The following is a 17,427-nucleotide window of genomic DNA, read 5'->3' on the forward strand; positions in this document are numbered from 1 at the left end:
GAGGACCTTTACAATGTTTTCTTCAGAGTGATGACCTTTATGAGGTATCCTATAAATAAAATACCTTTATGAGGACTTCTATAGATAGAAGACTGTGGTCTTAGAAATATTTTTTGAGGATCGTGGTTCCTTTAAACAAATTTTTTTGAGGTTCGTGGAATTTTTAAAATTATTTTTGAGGATTTTTTAAATCTATTTTTGTTGGGGATTGTGGATTTTTTAAAAAAATATTTTTTGAGGATCTCGGGTTTTTTTAAAAATACTTTTTTATGATCTTTATTTGTTTAAAAATATTTTTTGACGATAGTTAATTTTTTAAAAATATTTTGAAGATCGTTAGTTGTTTTAAAATATGATTTGAGAACCGTGGATTTGTTAAATTTTTTGTGAGAATAGTGGATTTGTTAAAAATATTTTTTGTGGATCGTGGATTTTTTAAAAATATTTTTTGAGGTTCGTGAATTTTTTAAAAATAATTTTTGAGGTTGTTGGATTTTTTTAAAAATATTTTTTGAGGATCGTAGATTTTTTAAAAATATATTTTTGAAGATCGTTTATTTTTTAAAAATATTTTTTTGAAGATCGTTAATTTTTTAAAAATATTTTTTTCAAGATCATTAATTTTTTAAAAATATTTTTTGAGATTTGTGGATTTGTTAAAAATATTTTTTGAGGTTAGTGGATTTGTTAAAAACACTTTTTGAGGATCGTGGATTTAAAAAAATGTTTGAGGATAGTAGATTTTTTAAAAATATTTTTTGATAATCGTGGATTTTTTTAAATATTTTTTCAGAATGGTGGATTTGTAAAAAATATTTTCTGAGGTTAGTGAAATATTTTTTGAGAATCGAGGATTTTTTTAAAATATTTTTTGAGGATAGTAGATTTTTTAAAAATATTTTTTGGGGATCGTGGATTTTTTAAAAATATTTTTTGAGATTTGTGGATTTGTTAAAAATATTTTTTGAGGTTAGTGGTTTTGTTAAAAATGTTTTTTGAGGTTAGTGGATTTGTAAATAAATACTTGTTGAGGATCGTGAATTTTTTAAAAACATTTTTTGAGAATTGTGGATTTTTTAAAAATATTTTTTGGGAATCGTGGATTTTTTTAAATATTTTTTCAGAATGGTGGATTTGTAAAAAATATTTTCTGAGGTTAGTGAAATATTTTTTGAGAATCGAGGATTTTTTTAAAATATTTTTTGAGGATAGTAGATTTTTTAAAAATATTTTTTGGGGATCGTGGATTTTTTAAAAAAATATTTTTTGAGGACCGTGGATTTTTTAAAAACAATTTTTGAGTATCGTGGATTTGTTAAAAATATGTTTTGAGGTTAGTGGATTTGTTAAAAATATTTTTGAGGATCGTGAATTTTTAAAAATATTTTTTGAGGATTGTGGATTTTTTAAAAATATTTTTTGAGAATCGTGGATTTTTTACAAATATTTTTTGAGGATCGTGGATTTTTTAAAAATATTTTTTGGGGATCGTGGATTTTTGAAATACTAATACTTTTTGAGGTTAGTCGATTTGTTAAATTCCTTTTTTAAGGTTAGTCGATTTGTTAAATTCTTTTTTGAGGTTTGTGGATTTTTTTAAAATATTTTTTGTGGATTGTGTAGTTTTTAAAATATTTTTTGAGTGTCGTAAAATATTTTGTGAGGATCATGTTTTTTAGTTATTTTTTGAGGATCATGTTTTTTAAAATTTTTGAAGTTAGTGGATTTGCTAAAAATATTTTTTGATGATCGTGAATTTTCTAAAAATATTTTTGAGGATTGTGGATTTTTTAAAAATACTTTTTGAGAATCGTGTATTTTGTTTAAATATTTTTTGAGGTTAGTGGATTTGTCAAAAATATTTTTAAGGATCGTGAGTTTTTGAAAAAAATATTTTTTGAGGATCCTTAATTTTTTAAAAAGATTTTTTGAGAATCGTGCATTTTTTAAAAAATTTTTTGAAGATCGCTAATTTTTAAAAATATTATTTGAAGATCGTTAATTTTTTAAAAATATTTTTTGAGGATCGTGGATTTTTTAAAAATATTTTTTGAGGATCGTAGATTCTTTAAAAATATTTTTTGAGAATCGTGGATTTTTAGAAATATTTTTTGAGAATCCTGGATTTGTTAAAAATATTTTTTGAGGATCGTGAATTTTTTAAAAATATTTTTTAAGAATTGTAGATTTTTTAAAACTTTTTTTTTGAGTGTCGTAAAATATTTTGTGAGGATCATGCTTTTTTTTGGTAATTTTTTGAGGATCGTGTTTTTTAATATTTTTTGATGGTTTTAGACATTCATTTGACTTTAAAGGTGTATCCAGTGGTCACAAAATATCTCTAACAAAAATGTAAAGGTTCCTCCCGATTTTCGGTATTTTAAGTATTTTAACTACATCTTTTGACCGAACTACCTGAAATTTGACGTTTGACGTTCCAAGAGGTCACAAAACATCTCCACGAAAAATTGTCAACATATGTCCATGCTTCGGTATAGCCGCCATATAACGGTACATCCCGATTTTCGGTATTTTGAGGATTTTAGCTTCATTTTTTGACCGATCTACCTCTAATTTTACGTTTAAGGTTCCCAAAGGTCACTAAATACCTGCACCTAAAATTGTCAACATAGACTCATGTGTCGGTATTACCTCCCGATTTTCGGTATTTTGAGGATTTTAGCTACATTTTTTGACCGAACTACTTGTAATTTGACGTTTCAGGTTCCCAGAGGTCACAAAACATATACAGAAAAAAATTTTTAACATAGGTCCATGTTTTGGTATAACCCCCATAAAACGGTACATCCCGATTTTATGTATTTTGAAGATTTTAGCTAAATTTGACCCATGACATTCATCTTAGTGCTAACCTCTGCAGTACATGTGATGAGCAGAGTGGCCGTAGATTTAGTGGCGTATATTTTTATATCCTCGGGTGGAAAAAAGTTGGAAAGCTCAGTCAAGAGTTGGAAAGATCAGCCTTTCACAAATGACATCAGGGACGATCTCAATGCCATCTGGAGGGGTTTGAATATACGTTGGAGAACTTCAAAATTCACTCTATAGAGCTTGGACTTCTTGTTCCTGAATTCCACATACGACTGGCGTCCACACATAAAATTGATTATCCAATTCTTTAAATTTGGCTGCTCAATGTTCTCAAACAGCGTGGAGTGCTTTTGATAAGTCAAGCGCCACCATCACTGTTCTATCGCACGGCTTGCTCTGGTTGAGTCCTCGACTAATATGTGTGGAGATGGCATGCAGCGCTGTTGTCGTGCCGTGTGGCTTACGAAACCCATGCTGATGATCGGCAACTGGATAGCTATTTCTAAAACTGGGGAGGAGTAAAAACCCAAGTAACTTTGCTATGGGCGACTAACGATCTGTACGATTCACCTTTGCTGGCATCCTAGCCTGGCTTCAGTAGTAGACCCACCTGTCCACTTTGCAGACTTCGGAAACGATGTGGGTGGCTAGCGACAGGTTGAGAACTTTGGTGATATTCTCATCTCTCATCCAGCTGTTTCAGCATTACCATGGAAATTCCATCAGGGCCCAAAACTTTGAATGAATAAGCGTTCCTGCTGGCATTCGCAACATCATCCAATGTTAATAGTGGTAGTTCCTCCTCGGCAGGTAGAGATCTAATGTGACGTTGTATATTCTCTTGCCTTCGCACTCTGGGGTTGCTCGACAGACTGTCATTTAAAATAACTTGCACACTTCTTCGGATTAGTCATGGTAACATCGCCAATCGTGACTGAGGTCCTTTCTTGCGTCTTCTCAGTGTTCGAGAATTACTTAACCGTTGTCTACAATTCACATATTCCGGCTATAATTTTGCAACTCTTCAGATGATTTAGCCACTTGTTCCGCTTATGCTCACTGACCACCCTGTTAACTTCCAGTGTCAGCTCCCTGTCTCTGGGTCACTGGAATTGGCAGGACGAAGCTCATCACGCTCATTTGCTAATCCGGCGCCTCTGCTGGAAACTTAGGTCTCACTTCGGGTATTCGACCAGCAGGTATATGGCGAGCGGCTGTAGTAGTGATGGTGTAAGATGTTTTCTGCTACCCAAACATCAGAGGGGTTGGGCAGTTCTCTAAAGCTATGATTGGTGAACTCTCTAAAACTAGATTTTTCGATGATTGATGAAAGTGCGGCGTTCAGAGGTGATGAAATCGGGCGGTCTGCTGATGAAGAACATTATGGGGAGATGGTCTAACCCAAAAGAAACGACGGGTTTCCAGGTGACGTCATTTGTCAGACCACGTGACACGATGGTTATATCTGGTGGACTGGAAGGGCCGCCCTCATTGATCGTCCAGCATTATACCCCTCTGGTCAATGCCGGAACCAAATGCCACAACTCATGATGAACATTAAAGCCCAGGTCTTCCATAGATAAAATACTTTTATGAGGTCTTCTGTAGATAAAAATCATTTATGGGCTCTTCTACTTATACATGACCTTTATGGGGTCATCTATAGATAAAAGTCCTATATGAGGTCTTCTATAGGTGTACGACCATTTTGAGGTTTTCTTTTGACAGAAGATCTTAGTGAAGTCATCTATTGGTAGAAAACACTATTCAAATTTACTTAAAAATGGCAACCCTGTTTCCTTCCTCTAATCTGGAAATAGCAACTAGCGATTAGCTACACTATAATCGATCAATACTACAGGGTTCCACGTCAGAAGAAAAAATGCAGCCTTACTAAGATTTCAAAGTTTAGCCGCAATAAAAACCCCACCAACACACATAGACGCCAATGTGGATTGCATACAGGCAGGCAGGGTATTAGGCAATTACTTGGCAAAAACACAAAAAACGTTTATGGTCCGATGATGGTAAACAGGTATATAAGTACTTCTTATCATCTAAATAGCCCCCACTGGTTAGGAGGTGGTTGGTTGGTATAAGTTTATCTGTTCGACGATCGATCCAAATAGCACACAACAAAAATCTTGAAACGTGAAATGCACGATTGGTGATATACTCGTCGTACTTGCTGTAATCGTATGTAGATGCCATTGTTCTCACCTGAACGAACTAAAACACCAAATAACAATTTATATATAAAAAACATCGTCAATTGATTGAGTTTATATGGCCAATATTAGATTGTTTTTGTAGTCATAAAAAAGTAATAAATAACCAAGTAGAACAGAAAAGAACAACTGAGTTATGGACAAATGGGTGTACAGTGGTGAAGACGTAGCCACAATTCATTGATTGTTGGTTATAAACCACCAATATTAGCCGTAATTGTGCATAAAATACTATTACAATGGTTTATAATTATTAACCTGTTTATGGTTTAATCATTTAATTGAATTGTTGTAAATTTGTAATAATTTACTATTTATGTAAACAATTATTATTACAGGTGTCTGTCGGCGGGTCCTTTTGACAACAGCACAAATTGAACATTTGGCAAGTGTAATAGTGTAATGGCCATGATTGATATCATCGATAATTATGAGAGTAGCTGAGAATATAAATATTCCGGTGCCACTAAAAACGTCTAATCAGATTGCGAAAATGGAGGTGCAGATTGAGATGCAACCTCAGGAAGAAAGTGGTAAGTACCATATCCTATATTTTTTGGTCTTCCTTTACTTTTGAAAATGGTAAAACCCGCAAAAGTAGTAAAAGTTGTAAACTGTTCCCATATAAATTGCATGGTGTCAGAAGTAAAGGAACACTTTTCGAGTAAAAAGTGGCAAACCTTCAAGATTCTTGCACGTAAAGGAACACTGCTTTTGTTTCCTTGTATATTAAGGATTTTTATAAAGAAAACACTGCAGCCAATTTTTAGCTACCAGAATTAGGAAAAAAATGGTTACACTTTACAAGTGATTGTGTTCCATCTAATCAAAGCCCCTTCCATCGCTTTATTAAAATATATGTATGTATATTGGCATTTATTTGATGTGCGTATCTCAATATTTCTGATTAATTGTTTCATGGGCTTTACAATGAGCAGTGTGTGTGTTTGTGCGTGCGTGCGTTTGGTCTAGTCTAGTCTGGCCAGATAACCTCATATCAGTGTCTTGGTCGATTGTGCGTCTGTCTGGCAAAAAAAAAAAAAAACTTTTTATATAGACTTGAAATATAGTCTGTCATTTATTACTCTGCGTTTTGATGATATGCGAGGGATGTCCGGGAATTCAGAGCGGAACGAAAAATCACATTAGGATTGAAGGTTGAGGGTTGTATGGGTGTATATTAGGCCGGGGCGATTTGTATGGAAGGAAAAAAGTGTTATCGGGCGCCTGGAGTTTCTGATTCTTGGGATTGTACTGAGCAAAAAAGTCAACTAGACCATATGTCTACGGTGAAAATCGAGCCCCCGGATTTTGACTTGAAGTTTTTTGTCAGGGATTTTCGGATATTTTGGCAAATAACAACCAAACCACTGATATTTTCGATCCAACACAAAGACAACAATTGTAGCCAAGACAATAATAAAGAACTCTCTAGTACATCGCAAAAGCATTGGAACGCTCCTTCAGGCAGTTATGACCTCGAGAAGGTGCACATTTTTCGGCAAATATCGATAAATGACACTGTGCTACAAAATGGGACTCAAATTCAATGGGTGGAAAATCCTCTTCGGAGATAAAAGCCCTTCGTGAGTGTACTAAGAACCCAAAAGGAAATTTTCACCATAGGTCAAGTTTCCGAGATATCGCGTGATTAATGGTTTAATTTTGGCCCCTTAATTTGCGAGAAAATAGCTTTATATCTCTGTTAAGCGTTATTGTAGCTTCATTTTGAGATTACATGTCTTCAGTCAAAACGAATGGTGAATCTTTTTGTAGAATATTTCATCCCTCTAACTCAATTCCTTCCATGTCCTTTTCGTCCTTTATTTTTTGAACCGTAGTAAAAGTACCACAAGATGAGATTTTACAGCATCCAAATATTCTACAAAAATGTTCTTCAGAAGATTTTAGGTACGGTTCTCATTGATGACCAATCGATATTTCCCCGTTTTCATGGTCCTTTTTGACATTTGCCCGTATTTTGTTGAGAAAACCGTGTTTTGTTTTTATGTATATTCGTTATTGGTCTGTGGTGCATCTGAAATACTTACCATAAATAGCTCTTGTAATGTCGAACACGTTAATAACAAATTTTATTGAAGGATATATCCGGTTATCTAAACTTTTGAACCGGATATTCTGATATCAAAACCGATTTTGGAACCGGTTTTAAGTAACCGATTAATCGTATATGTATATCATTGGAAAGCTAATAAAATGGTCAATCAAATGGCAGCAAGTAGCTGATTACAACTTTCTTGGTTCCGATGCTAGAACAAAAAACCGCGTTCTTAAACCGATTTTGATGTAAAATATCACTGGGTTGACGTGGTTCAAACTTCTGAGTTATGGCGAAATTAATTCATTCTTGATGAACTTTAAGTGCATGATAACAAAACAACATAACACAAATTCATCTCACAATAACTCAGAAGTTTGACCTATGACATAACTGTCTTTCCAGATTTATAAAATATCTTAATCGACTTTCATCGCCAAAAAGAATTTTTCAACCCAGTGATATTTTACATCAAAATCGGTTTAAAAAATCGGTTTTTTTTTGTTCTAGCTTCGGAACCAACAAAGTTGTAATCATGTAATCAGCTACTTGCTGTCATTTGATTGACCATTTTATTAGCTTTCCAATGATATACATATACGATTAATCGGTTCCTTAAAACCGGTTCCAAAATCGGTTTTGATATCAGAATATCCGGTTCAAAAGTTTAGATAACCGGATATATCCTTCAATAAAATTTGTTATTAACGTGTTCGACATTACAAGAGCTATTTATGGTAAGTATTTCAGATGCACCACAGACCAATAACGAATATACATAAAAACAAAACACGGTTTTCTCAACAAAATACGGGCAAATGTCAAAAAGGACCATGAAAACGGGGAAATATCGATTGGTCATCAATGAGAACCGTACCTAAAATCTTCTGAAGAACATTTTTGTAGAATATTTGGATGCTGTAAAATCTCATCTTGTGGTACTTTTACTACGGTTCAAAAAATAAAGGACGAAAAGGACATGGAAGGAATTGAGTTAGAGGGATGAAATATTCTACAAAAAGATTCACCATTCGTTTTGACTGAAGACATGTAATCTCAAAATGAAGCTACAATAACGCTTAACAGAGATATAAAGCTATTTTCTCGCAAATTAAGGGGCCAAAATTAAACCATTAATCACGCGATATCTCGGAAACTTGACCTATGGTGAAAATTTCCTTTTGGGTTCTTAGTACACTCACGAAGGGCTTTCATCTCCGAAAAGGATTTTCCACCCACTGACTTTGAGTTCCATTTTGTTGCACAGTGTCGTTTATCGATATTTTCCGAAAAATGTGCACCTTCTCGAGGCCATAACTACCTGAAGGAGCGTTGCAATGCTTTTACGATGTACTAGAGAGTTCTTTATTATTGTCTTGGCTACAATTGTTGTCTTTGTGTTGGATCGAAAATATCAGTGGTTTGGTTGTTATTTGCCAAAATATCCGAAAATCCCTGAAAAAAAACTTCAAGTCAAAATCCGGGGGCTCGATTTTCACCGTAGACATATGGTCTAGTTGACTTTTTTGCTCAGTACAATCCCAAGAATCAGAAACTCCAGGCGCCCGTGATGGTGTTCAAATCGCCCCACTCTAGTGTATATACGGCCTTTATCCCTCATAACGGAAGCAACGAACAACAACTTGTATTTTGTGTCTCAAAAACTTTTGATTGGATAGCATAAATTAATTTCACAGCTGTCTTTAACTGTAGATATTTAGTTCACTTGGAGACCAGCGGTCGATTGGGTTTATCCTCAATATTAAGGGTGATATATTTAGAGGTTCCTACTTTCTTTAAAGAAAAACAAAATAAATAAAAAACACAGAAAAATAAAATAGAATGGGGAATGTTTATTATCATTTGAAAGAACATTCCTTGACATTTATTTTTTGCAGATTATGTCTGAGGCTACGTCTCAGACGCACACTGGTCGAAACCATTGATCTTGCGGCGCGAAAGTAAAAAAATCAAAGTATAAAATAGCGAAATGTTTTCCATTGCATCGATTACAGACACTCTGCTGGCTAAAATCCCATGCTGATCATGATTGACTATTTCTCAAGATGGGGAGAAGTAAAGCCTCGAGAGTCTATGCTGAGACATGCACGACAAAGGCGATGTCGGTCTGTACGATTTGTCTTTGCTGGCTGGAATCCTTGCATGGTTTTAGTAGCGGGAACTTTCTGCCCATTTTCCAGACCTCGGGCACGATGTGGGTGGCTCGAGTAGGGTTGAGAACTTTGGTGAGATACTGGACTTACGGCTCATCCACCTCTTTCTGCATTAACATGAAGTTTCCGTCAGGACTCAATGCTTTGAATGATTTTTTATTCGTAATGGAATTTGGAACATCATCCATAGTACGTAGTACTCTTCTTTTTTCCCTGTTAGGTGAAGTTAGGTTAAAGGACGCGCAGCTATCGTGTTGGACAGCCACTCCACTCGGAGACCTTATGTTCATCCTATAGTGTGGGTTGGAGAAAAGAAAAGAAATAAATTGCATAGAAGGTATCGAGGAAAGAAGTAAGCTGTAAGAATAATTAAGTAAGTGCTATGGATTGAAGGACAATTGAGAAATTATTTTAGATAGGAGAGCGAGTAAGGAGGGTTTGCCATATTAAGGTGCTGTAATTCGTTCATGTTGAAGCCACTTCAGACCCTTGGCAAGAAGAAGCAGTGTTGTCGGCTCGGCTTGGCAGAATGTTGTCAGAGATGTTTTTGTATGTTCACCCATTGCACTATAGGTAATTTGGACAGGTTTTTAGGGAAAAAGTCGATTTTGGAACTTTTAGTAACGCGAGTTTTCTAATTTGATTCGAAGATAGAACATGTCAAATTCTATGCATGTGCAATTTGTTTTCAAAAATATTCAAAACTCGCGGTATAATTCGAAGTTAAAATCACAATTTCGAAGACAAAATAAAAAAATGTTAAAAAAGGTTAAAACTCAATGCAAAACTAAACGCAATTTGTAAGAGTTTGGTAATAATCAAATACAAAGATATGATATTCAGTGGAATGGTGGCGGTGTACTTTCTGTTTAAAGAAATAATTTTCTTCAAAATGTTTGTTACAGCAGAAGAAATCGTCATATAGGATACAACCTAAGATTTATTTTTTTTTACAAAATTATAGTTTTATATTATAGACTTTTACAAAATTGTCCAACTTTGTCCGAAATTCTGCCACCGAGAATATCTTCAGCAAAGGGTTCTGAATCAACTACAAAATTACCAAGGTGCGATTTTTTGCGTTTTTTAAGTTATATCACTTTTTTGAAGGTGCCCTCCTTGCAGAAAAAATATTTTTTTTTTTAATTTTTTGTTTGGTGAAGGAAATATTAAACACAAAAAAGCATCCGATTTGAACTAAAAAGACATTTTCTCTAAAGAGATATTCACCATGTGTTGTAAAAATGTACAGACGTGTTGTGGTCAAAATTTTTATTAATTATAGCCGTAATACGTTCTAACTAGGGATCATGATTGGGTGATTTATTTGGTCCTTTAAAAAAATATTTATAAAGATCTTTTCACGAATCAATATTTTAAACATATCAATGTTTATAAAAATCTTTTGGCGGATCAGTACTATAGTTCATTGTAATCGTTTTTCTTTTGTTGTAACCGCGTTCATTGGGTTGAAACGAATAAAAAGGTAAAATTAGAAAAGAGGGTAGGAAAAAGAATGTTTGTTCGTTATATCCGGCGTTCGTTATAAACGCGTTCGTCTGTAAAATTCTTATTAAAGCTTACTATTAAATATCATATGTTAAAATATTTAAAACAGTGCTTAAGTTCGTCGCTATCCGCTTGTGCTTCAAAGCGGGCCTGAATATCCTAACAAATTGTAAAAAATTTTACTCGCGGCGTAACAATTTTTGTTTGTTATAATCGTGGTCGTTTTAGGAAGTTGAATGTGTGTACAAATATTAAGAAACATTTTTTGGAAACACACAACTTTGTTTGCTATAAACGTAGTTTCTTATAACCGATGTTCGCTATATCCGAATTTTACGGTGCAATTCTTTGTTTTATCTTACTTTTGCATATAAAGCATTAAAAATATATAAAAAGCACCGCTATTATTTTTTGCCTCAGGCCAAATTACCTATAGTGCATTGTTTGAATTCTCCTGGTCATGAGCATTGTTTCTTCTTCATCTTCGCATAATCTGCAGTAGTCCGTGGAGTCATATCTATCCCATTGATCTTATTCTGCAGTGTCTCGTGATTATTCCAACCATTAGTTTCAGGTCGGGCTTTCTCATAGAGAGTAGAGAAGTGGTCTTCCGTTTGGAGAGGTTGGGCCAGATTGCCTTTGATACCTTACAGCGGTTCTTTGTTCCAAATCTGACCAGCCTTCTCCCTGTATACTTGTTCTAGGAGCCGCATGAAGTGACACAAGGTTGGCTTGATTGAGTTATCGATTTCGATGTCGTTTGACTCAGATCCGCGACGCGCCAGTTCATCCGCTTTTTCATTTCCCTCGTTGTCGCAGAGCCCCGGGACCCAGCACAAGGTAACGATTGATCTTGGGGCCTCCAAAGCTTTCCTGCAGTGCAAGACCGCAGCTGACTTGATTGAGTGGGATCTAAGTGATTTTAGGGCCGCTTGACTATCCACATAGATAGTCACCGGTCCAACTATGTCCCCTTCCATGTTTTTATCAACTCTGCTGCTTTCGTGGCCGCAAAGATTTCGGCTTGGAAGACGCTACAATTTTCGCTTAGCTTGTACGAGATCCGTAAGTTGAGGGTATCGCTGTAGACGCCCGCTGCTGTTCCCCTTTCCATCTTGGAGCCATCGGTATAAACCTCTATACCGAGTAGAGGTGGGGAGTTGTGGGTCCAGGCTTCTCTCTCAGGTATCCGAACTTCAATTTCGTCGAAGTGTAATTGTGGTGATATATAGTCACTGATTACCTCCGATCCCACTGATAGTCCAGATCGTCGTAAAATAACAGCGTTGAAATAGTCGAAGTTGCACCATGAGCTTATCTCCTTGAGTCGGAGAGCACTCTTTGCTGCCAACTCTTGCACCACGAGATTCATCGGATGAAGATCCAGTAATACATTGAGGGCAGCCTGTGGAGTGCTTTTCATGGCACCGGTAATTAAGAGATATGTCGCTCTTTGAACGGTATTAATCTTGTGGAGAAGGCATGTCTTACTTAATGCATTCCACCATTTCAATGAACCATAAGTCAGAATAGGGCGAACTATGGTCGTAAAAATCCAGTGGATGACCTGTGGTTTCAATCCCCAACTCATACCAATAGAGTTCTTGCATGAATAAAGGGCTATAAGGCATCTCTTGGTTCTTCGACATTCCTTTTCCACGTTAGTCGATAGTCCAGGATAATGCAAAGGTACTTGGCCTCTAGAGAGAGCTTTAGGGCCACTCCGTCCAGCGTTGGTAGGGTGAATGGTTTGACTTTTCTCTTCTTCGTAAATAGAACCAGCTCTGTCTTAGATGGGTTAACCCCAAGTCCATTGTTGTGTGCCCATCTTGATAAATTGACTAGAGCTCCTTGCATGAGTTCTCCCTGTTGCACCCTGGGTTCCCGAGAAATTATTGATTAATGTAAGATACGCACCTCCTCTGAATAGGTTTCGAGAGACCGTTTCCCACAATTCACTTCTTTTGCAATTCTTCAGTTTATCTGGTCTCACTTGTTCCGCTTTTTTTATTTTTTCCGACACTTTTAGTGTAAGCCCCTTGACTCTGGAGTAACTGGGCTGGGTCCCACTAAGCTCAGCACTCTTCCGCTGGACAATTTGGTCTCACTTCGGGTATTCAAGGAACAGTTATATAGCGAGCAACTGCAGCAGTGATGATGTCCCGAAACGTCCTTTATGCTATCCGAACATTACAAGGGTTTGGCAGTTCTCTTAAGCGGTAATTCGTGAATTCTCTTAAACAAGTCAAGGTGATGAAGTCGCACGGTTCGGATGTCTGGCGAACTATTGCAGTATCTGCTAATTAGGGGCGACCTCATTTTCTAAGGAGCGCTAAAATCCCTCCAAGATTAGACCGAAAGCGGGCTAATGTTGGACCTTTAACCCATATAGTATCTATTAATCGGCGGGATAAATGTTAAGCAACTCTACCTCGAGAGTTCCACACCTGACTGCTACTCCATTCCCCGTATCCGTCAAGACCCAGCAAAAATTGGCCTGATCCAACTTCAGTTCTGGTACGATTCTTCATTAGTTGATTGAGCTTGATTTCCTGCACCGCTGCGACCATCAAGACCAGTGATGTAGGGATTTTTCAAAGTGGACCAATATTTGACCTATTACACGCAGTAAATAGATTAATCGGCGAGATGTATACTTTTTACAACATCATATCCCTGTACCATGGCGTGATGAGTTTCTACACGCAGAGAAAAAAATATGTTTGATCCAACAATATTCCAAGAGCAAAATATATATTGTTAACATATTGTTGGATTGCTTATGTAGTATTGTCAATCCAACAATCGTTATTGTCACACTGGACTATATTATGTGCTCTAAATATAAATATGCATTGTCTCTTTGACACTATAACGTTTTGGACTAAACATGTAATTACCATAGTTTTGGTTAGAGGTAACAATATTTGTTGTTTCAAGTCACAAACGTTTTGGTCCAAATGGACAATAAATATTGTTAGAACTTACAATTGTTTTGGTCAGAAGTAACAATATTTATTGTTGCAAAATAAATATTGCTATAACTTACAACAGTTTTGGTCAGAAGTAACAATATTTATTGTTGCAATTCACAATAGTTTTGGTCAAAATGGACAATAAATATTGTTAGAACTTACAATAGTTCTGGTCAGAAGTAACAATATATATTGTTGCAATTCACAATAGTTTTGGTCAAAATGGACAATAAATATTGTTAGAAATTACAATAGTTTTGGTCAGAAGTAACAATATTTATTGTTGCAATTCACAATAGTTTATGTCAGATGCGGATTTGGCAAACAAACGTAGATTTTTTAATATTTAAGTTCCAATAAAATTATTTAATTATGTTTAAAATTATTTACCAATAAAAAATAATTATTTTTCTACTAATTTTTTTTTTAATATTATTCTTTCAATAATAAGATTTTAAAATATTATTAATTAAAACAATTTTAAAAATTTTGCTTTTCAAAATAGTCAGTTGTTTTAATATTTTATTAAAACAACTTTAATTTATTAGTTTAATAAATTGAATATTTGAATTTTCAAAAGTCATTTGACCTATCCAAACTATAAATAGCTTTATGGAGTATCCGAACTTAAAAGTTCTTAATTATTCCTTTTGTATTTCTTTGTTGACGCACCACCACTCCAAGTAAATCCCAACAAAAGTGAATCCATTGACTTTATTTTGTTCTTCACACATGTACACACTTTTTCGTCCCTTTGCATATAATATTCAAGGTGGTAAGGTGAAAATAATTTGAAATTTTAATGAGTTTGAACGTGTTGAAGCTTCATTACACCAAATAAGCATAGGCTTAAAACAACGCATACACTTATGGCGTGGAATATTTCGAGGAATGTGGAAACAAGATGTCAAAAGGTCAAATACATTTTATATTTTTGTTGAAACTATTTTGAAGTTAAGCTATCAGACCTAATGCTTGAGGTGAAAATAAAATATTCGCTGACTTTGGGTAATGTGTTTGAATGTCTTTAGAAGAGAAATAGCGATTCGAAGTGGAGATTTCATAGTGGAGCTTCCAACTCAATTCAATTCATTTATTGAACAATTGTTATCAACAACTTAATTTTCCCATAATAAATTCATAAACAAATCAGTTTCATCGACTAGAGGAGAAGTCAGTTCCGCTGTCATTATTATTTGATTTATATGCTTCCACTTCTAATGAATTCTTCTCGACAAAAACAATAAACGGAAATTGTTGTCCTGTCCACAAAGCTAAAGTAGCTAATTTCCTTGGGTGCATCGTTTTCCTCTTTTTGATACAAGACATCTGTATTGAGTAAAAATAGCAAGCACTCTTGATAGGGAAGCGACGAATGATTCATACGCCTTTCATTAGAAACGACTCTGACACCACATGGTAGCAGTGGCGGAGGTATAACATGTGTTGTCATGTTGGAACACCCTTGTTTTACCTCACAGGCAATTTCTCTGAAAACAGAAAAAAGGAAAAGCTACATTTTAGTAGCAAAACTTCAATGTAAATTCAAAGTCTCCTTATAAATATTTTTTCTTACAATTCATTCTGACGACAAAATCCACAATCCAACAACGCTCACTGCTATGAAAAACCGAACCTATGGAAAATTGCAATCGAAAAAATGCAAGTTTTCAAAAACACAGCAAGCAACAATCAACACCAGTTAGGCACTGAGGGAATTCATAAGTAGAATGCATGTCATGTCCATATGTACGAATCGTGCATGGCGTTTCTGACTAGCTAAGCAAAGTAATAAATAAATAAGGGCTAGGGAGACTTACGATTGAAATGGCTCAACGCCGAGATCATATATTTTAAAGAATAGCATTACCGTGGATAAGACTCCAAGGGTGGGGTGTATATTTGGCGGCATTTACAACATAGTCTTCTTCTGCTTCTTCTTCTTCCATAAGCTTGGAGTTCAAACTCTACACTCACTTTCTGGAATATCGCCATGGTAGAATGCGTGTAGACGCATTTAAACGAATCGAAACCGTATGTTCTTCAAGAATCAAGAAAAACAACAAAAAATAGTCGCCGGTGTTGTTGTTTATTAAGTTAAAGTGTTGTTTTTTTGTTTACTTGCAAAAAAAAACAACAAATGTTGTTGTGTTTTTAACAACACATTTATATGTACATATTTATGTAAATACACCCTACATGACTTGGTCAATACGAGTATGTTAAAAATTCTTTTCAGGAGAGCTTCTTCTAAATGAATATCAGTAGGTCTTCTGATGGAAGATCAATTGATGAAAAAAGGTAGATCTTCCGATAGGTCTTCTTGTAGAAAGTCGATAGGTCTTCTGATGGTAGATTATTAGATCTTCTTGTAGAAAAACGGTAGATCAGTAAGTCTTCTGATGGCAGATCTTCTGGTGGAAGATCACCAAATACTTTGATAGAATATTAGTAAATCTTCTGATAAAAGGCCAGTAGATCTTCTGATAGAATGTCATTGTGTCTTGCAAAAAAAAAAAAATAGAAATTCAGTATGTCTTCTGTAGAAGATCAGCAAATTTTCTGATAGAAGAACCGTTGATCTTTTGATTAAAAATCTGTACATCTTCTGATAAAAGACCAGTAGACCTTCTGATGCACAAGATCATAAGATCTTCTGGTCTTCTGTAGTAGATCATTAGATCTCCTGTAGAGGTCAGAAGATCTTATGTAGAAGATCAGTAGAACTTCTGATAAAAGGCCAGTAGATTTTCTAATAAAAGATCAGTAAATCTACTGTAGAAGATCAGTAGATTTTCTGATATGAGATAATATCTAAGGATCAGTAAATTTTCAGTGGGTCTTCTGATAGAAGACCAATTGATTTTCTGATAGAAAACAAGTAGATCCTTTAATCGAAGATAAGAAGATACTCTTATCAAAAAGCAGTAGATCCTCTAATAGAAGATCAGTTGTACTTCTAATTTAAGATCACTAGATCTTCTCAAAAGAGATCGGTAGATCTTCTCAAAGAAGATCAGTGCATCTTATGACAGGAGATAAGTAGATCTTCTGATAGATGATCAGTAGATTCTCTGATAAAAGGTCAGTAGATCTTCTGATGGAGGATCAGTAGATATTCTGATAAATGATCAGTAGATCTTCTGATAAATGATCAGTAGATCTTCTGATAGAGGACCAGTAGATATTCTTATTGAAGACTTTTTGGTAGAAGACCAATAGAGCATCTGTAGAAGATCGGGATATCAGTAGAACTTCTGCAGAAGATAAGTGGAACTTCTAATAGAAGATCGATCTACTGATCTGATCCGATAGAAACTCAGTAGATTTTCTAGTAGAAGATAGGTAGATCAGTAGGTCTTCTGATAGAAGATCAGTAATAGATCTTCTGATGAAGAAGATCAGTAGATCTTTTGCTAGAAGACCAGTAGATCTTCTGATGGAATGTCAGTAGATCTTCTGATAGAACTTCAATAGATTTTCTGATACGAGATCAGTAGATTTTCCGATAGAAGATTAAGAGATCTTTTTTATAGAAGATCAGTAGATCTTCTGATAGAATATCAGTAAGCCTTATTGTTGAAGATCAGGAGATCTTCTAATAAACGAGCAGTAGGTCTTCTGATAGAAAATCAGCAGATCTTCTGATC

At 35.1% G+C, this 17,427-nt stretch overlaps 1 protein-coding gene across 7 annotated transcripts in view; it reads left to right on the forward strand.

Moving 5' to 3' along the window:
- Hnf4 (Hepatocyte nuclear factor 4) overlaps positions 1 to 17,427 on the forward strand; it is a 109,427-nt gene that overhangs the window by 21,834 nt on the left and 70,166 nt on the right. For 6 of the 7 annotated variants that reach the window (XM_073966869.1, XM_073966874.1, XM_073966870.1 and 3 more), the window contains exon 3: positions 5,399 to 5,593. In XM_073966869.1, coding sequence (XP_073822970.1) covers positions 5,491 to 5,593 — 103 coding nt within the window. In that variant the 5' untranslated portion in view covers positions 5,399 to 5,490. Of the gene's footprint in view, positions 1 to 4,925; positions 5,029 to 5,398; positions 5,594 to 17,427 lie in introns of those variants that run through there. The other variant, XM_073966876.1, reaches the window with a different exon arrangement.

The sequence above is a fragment of the Musca autumnalis genome, unplaced genomic scaffold (assembly GCF_047663935.1).
Source record: "Musca autumnalis isolate F117 unplaced genomic scaffold, ASM4766393v1 scaffold_2, whole genome shotgun sequence".
NCBI lineage: Eukaryota > Metazoa > Arthropoda > Insecta > Diptera > Muscidae > Musca > Musca autumnalis.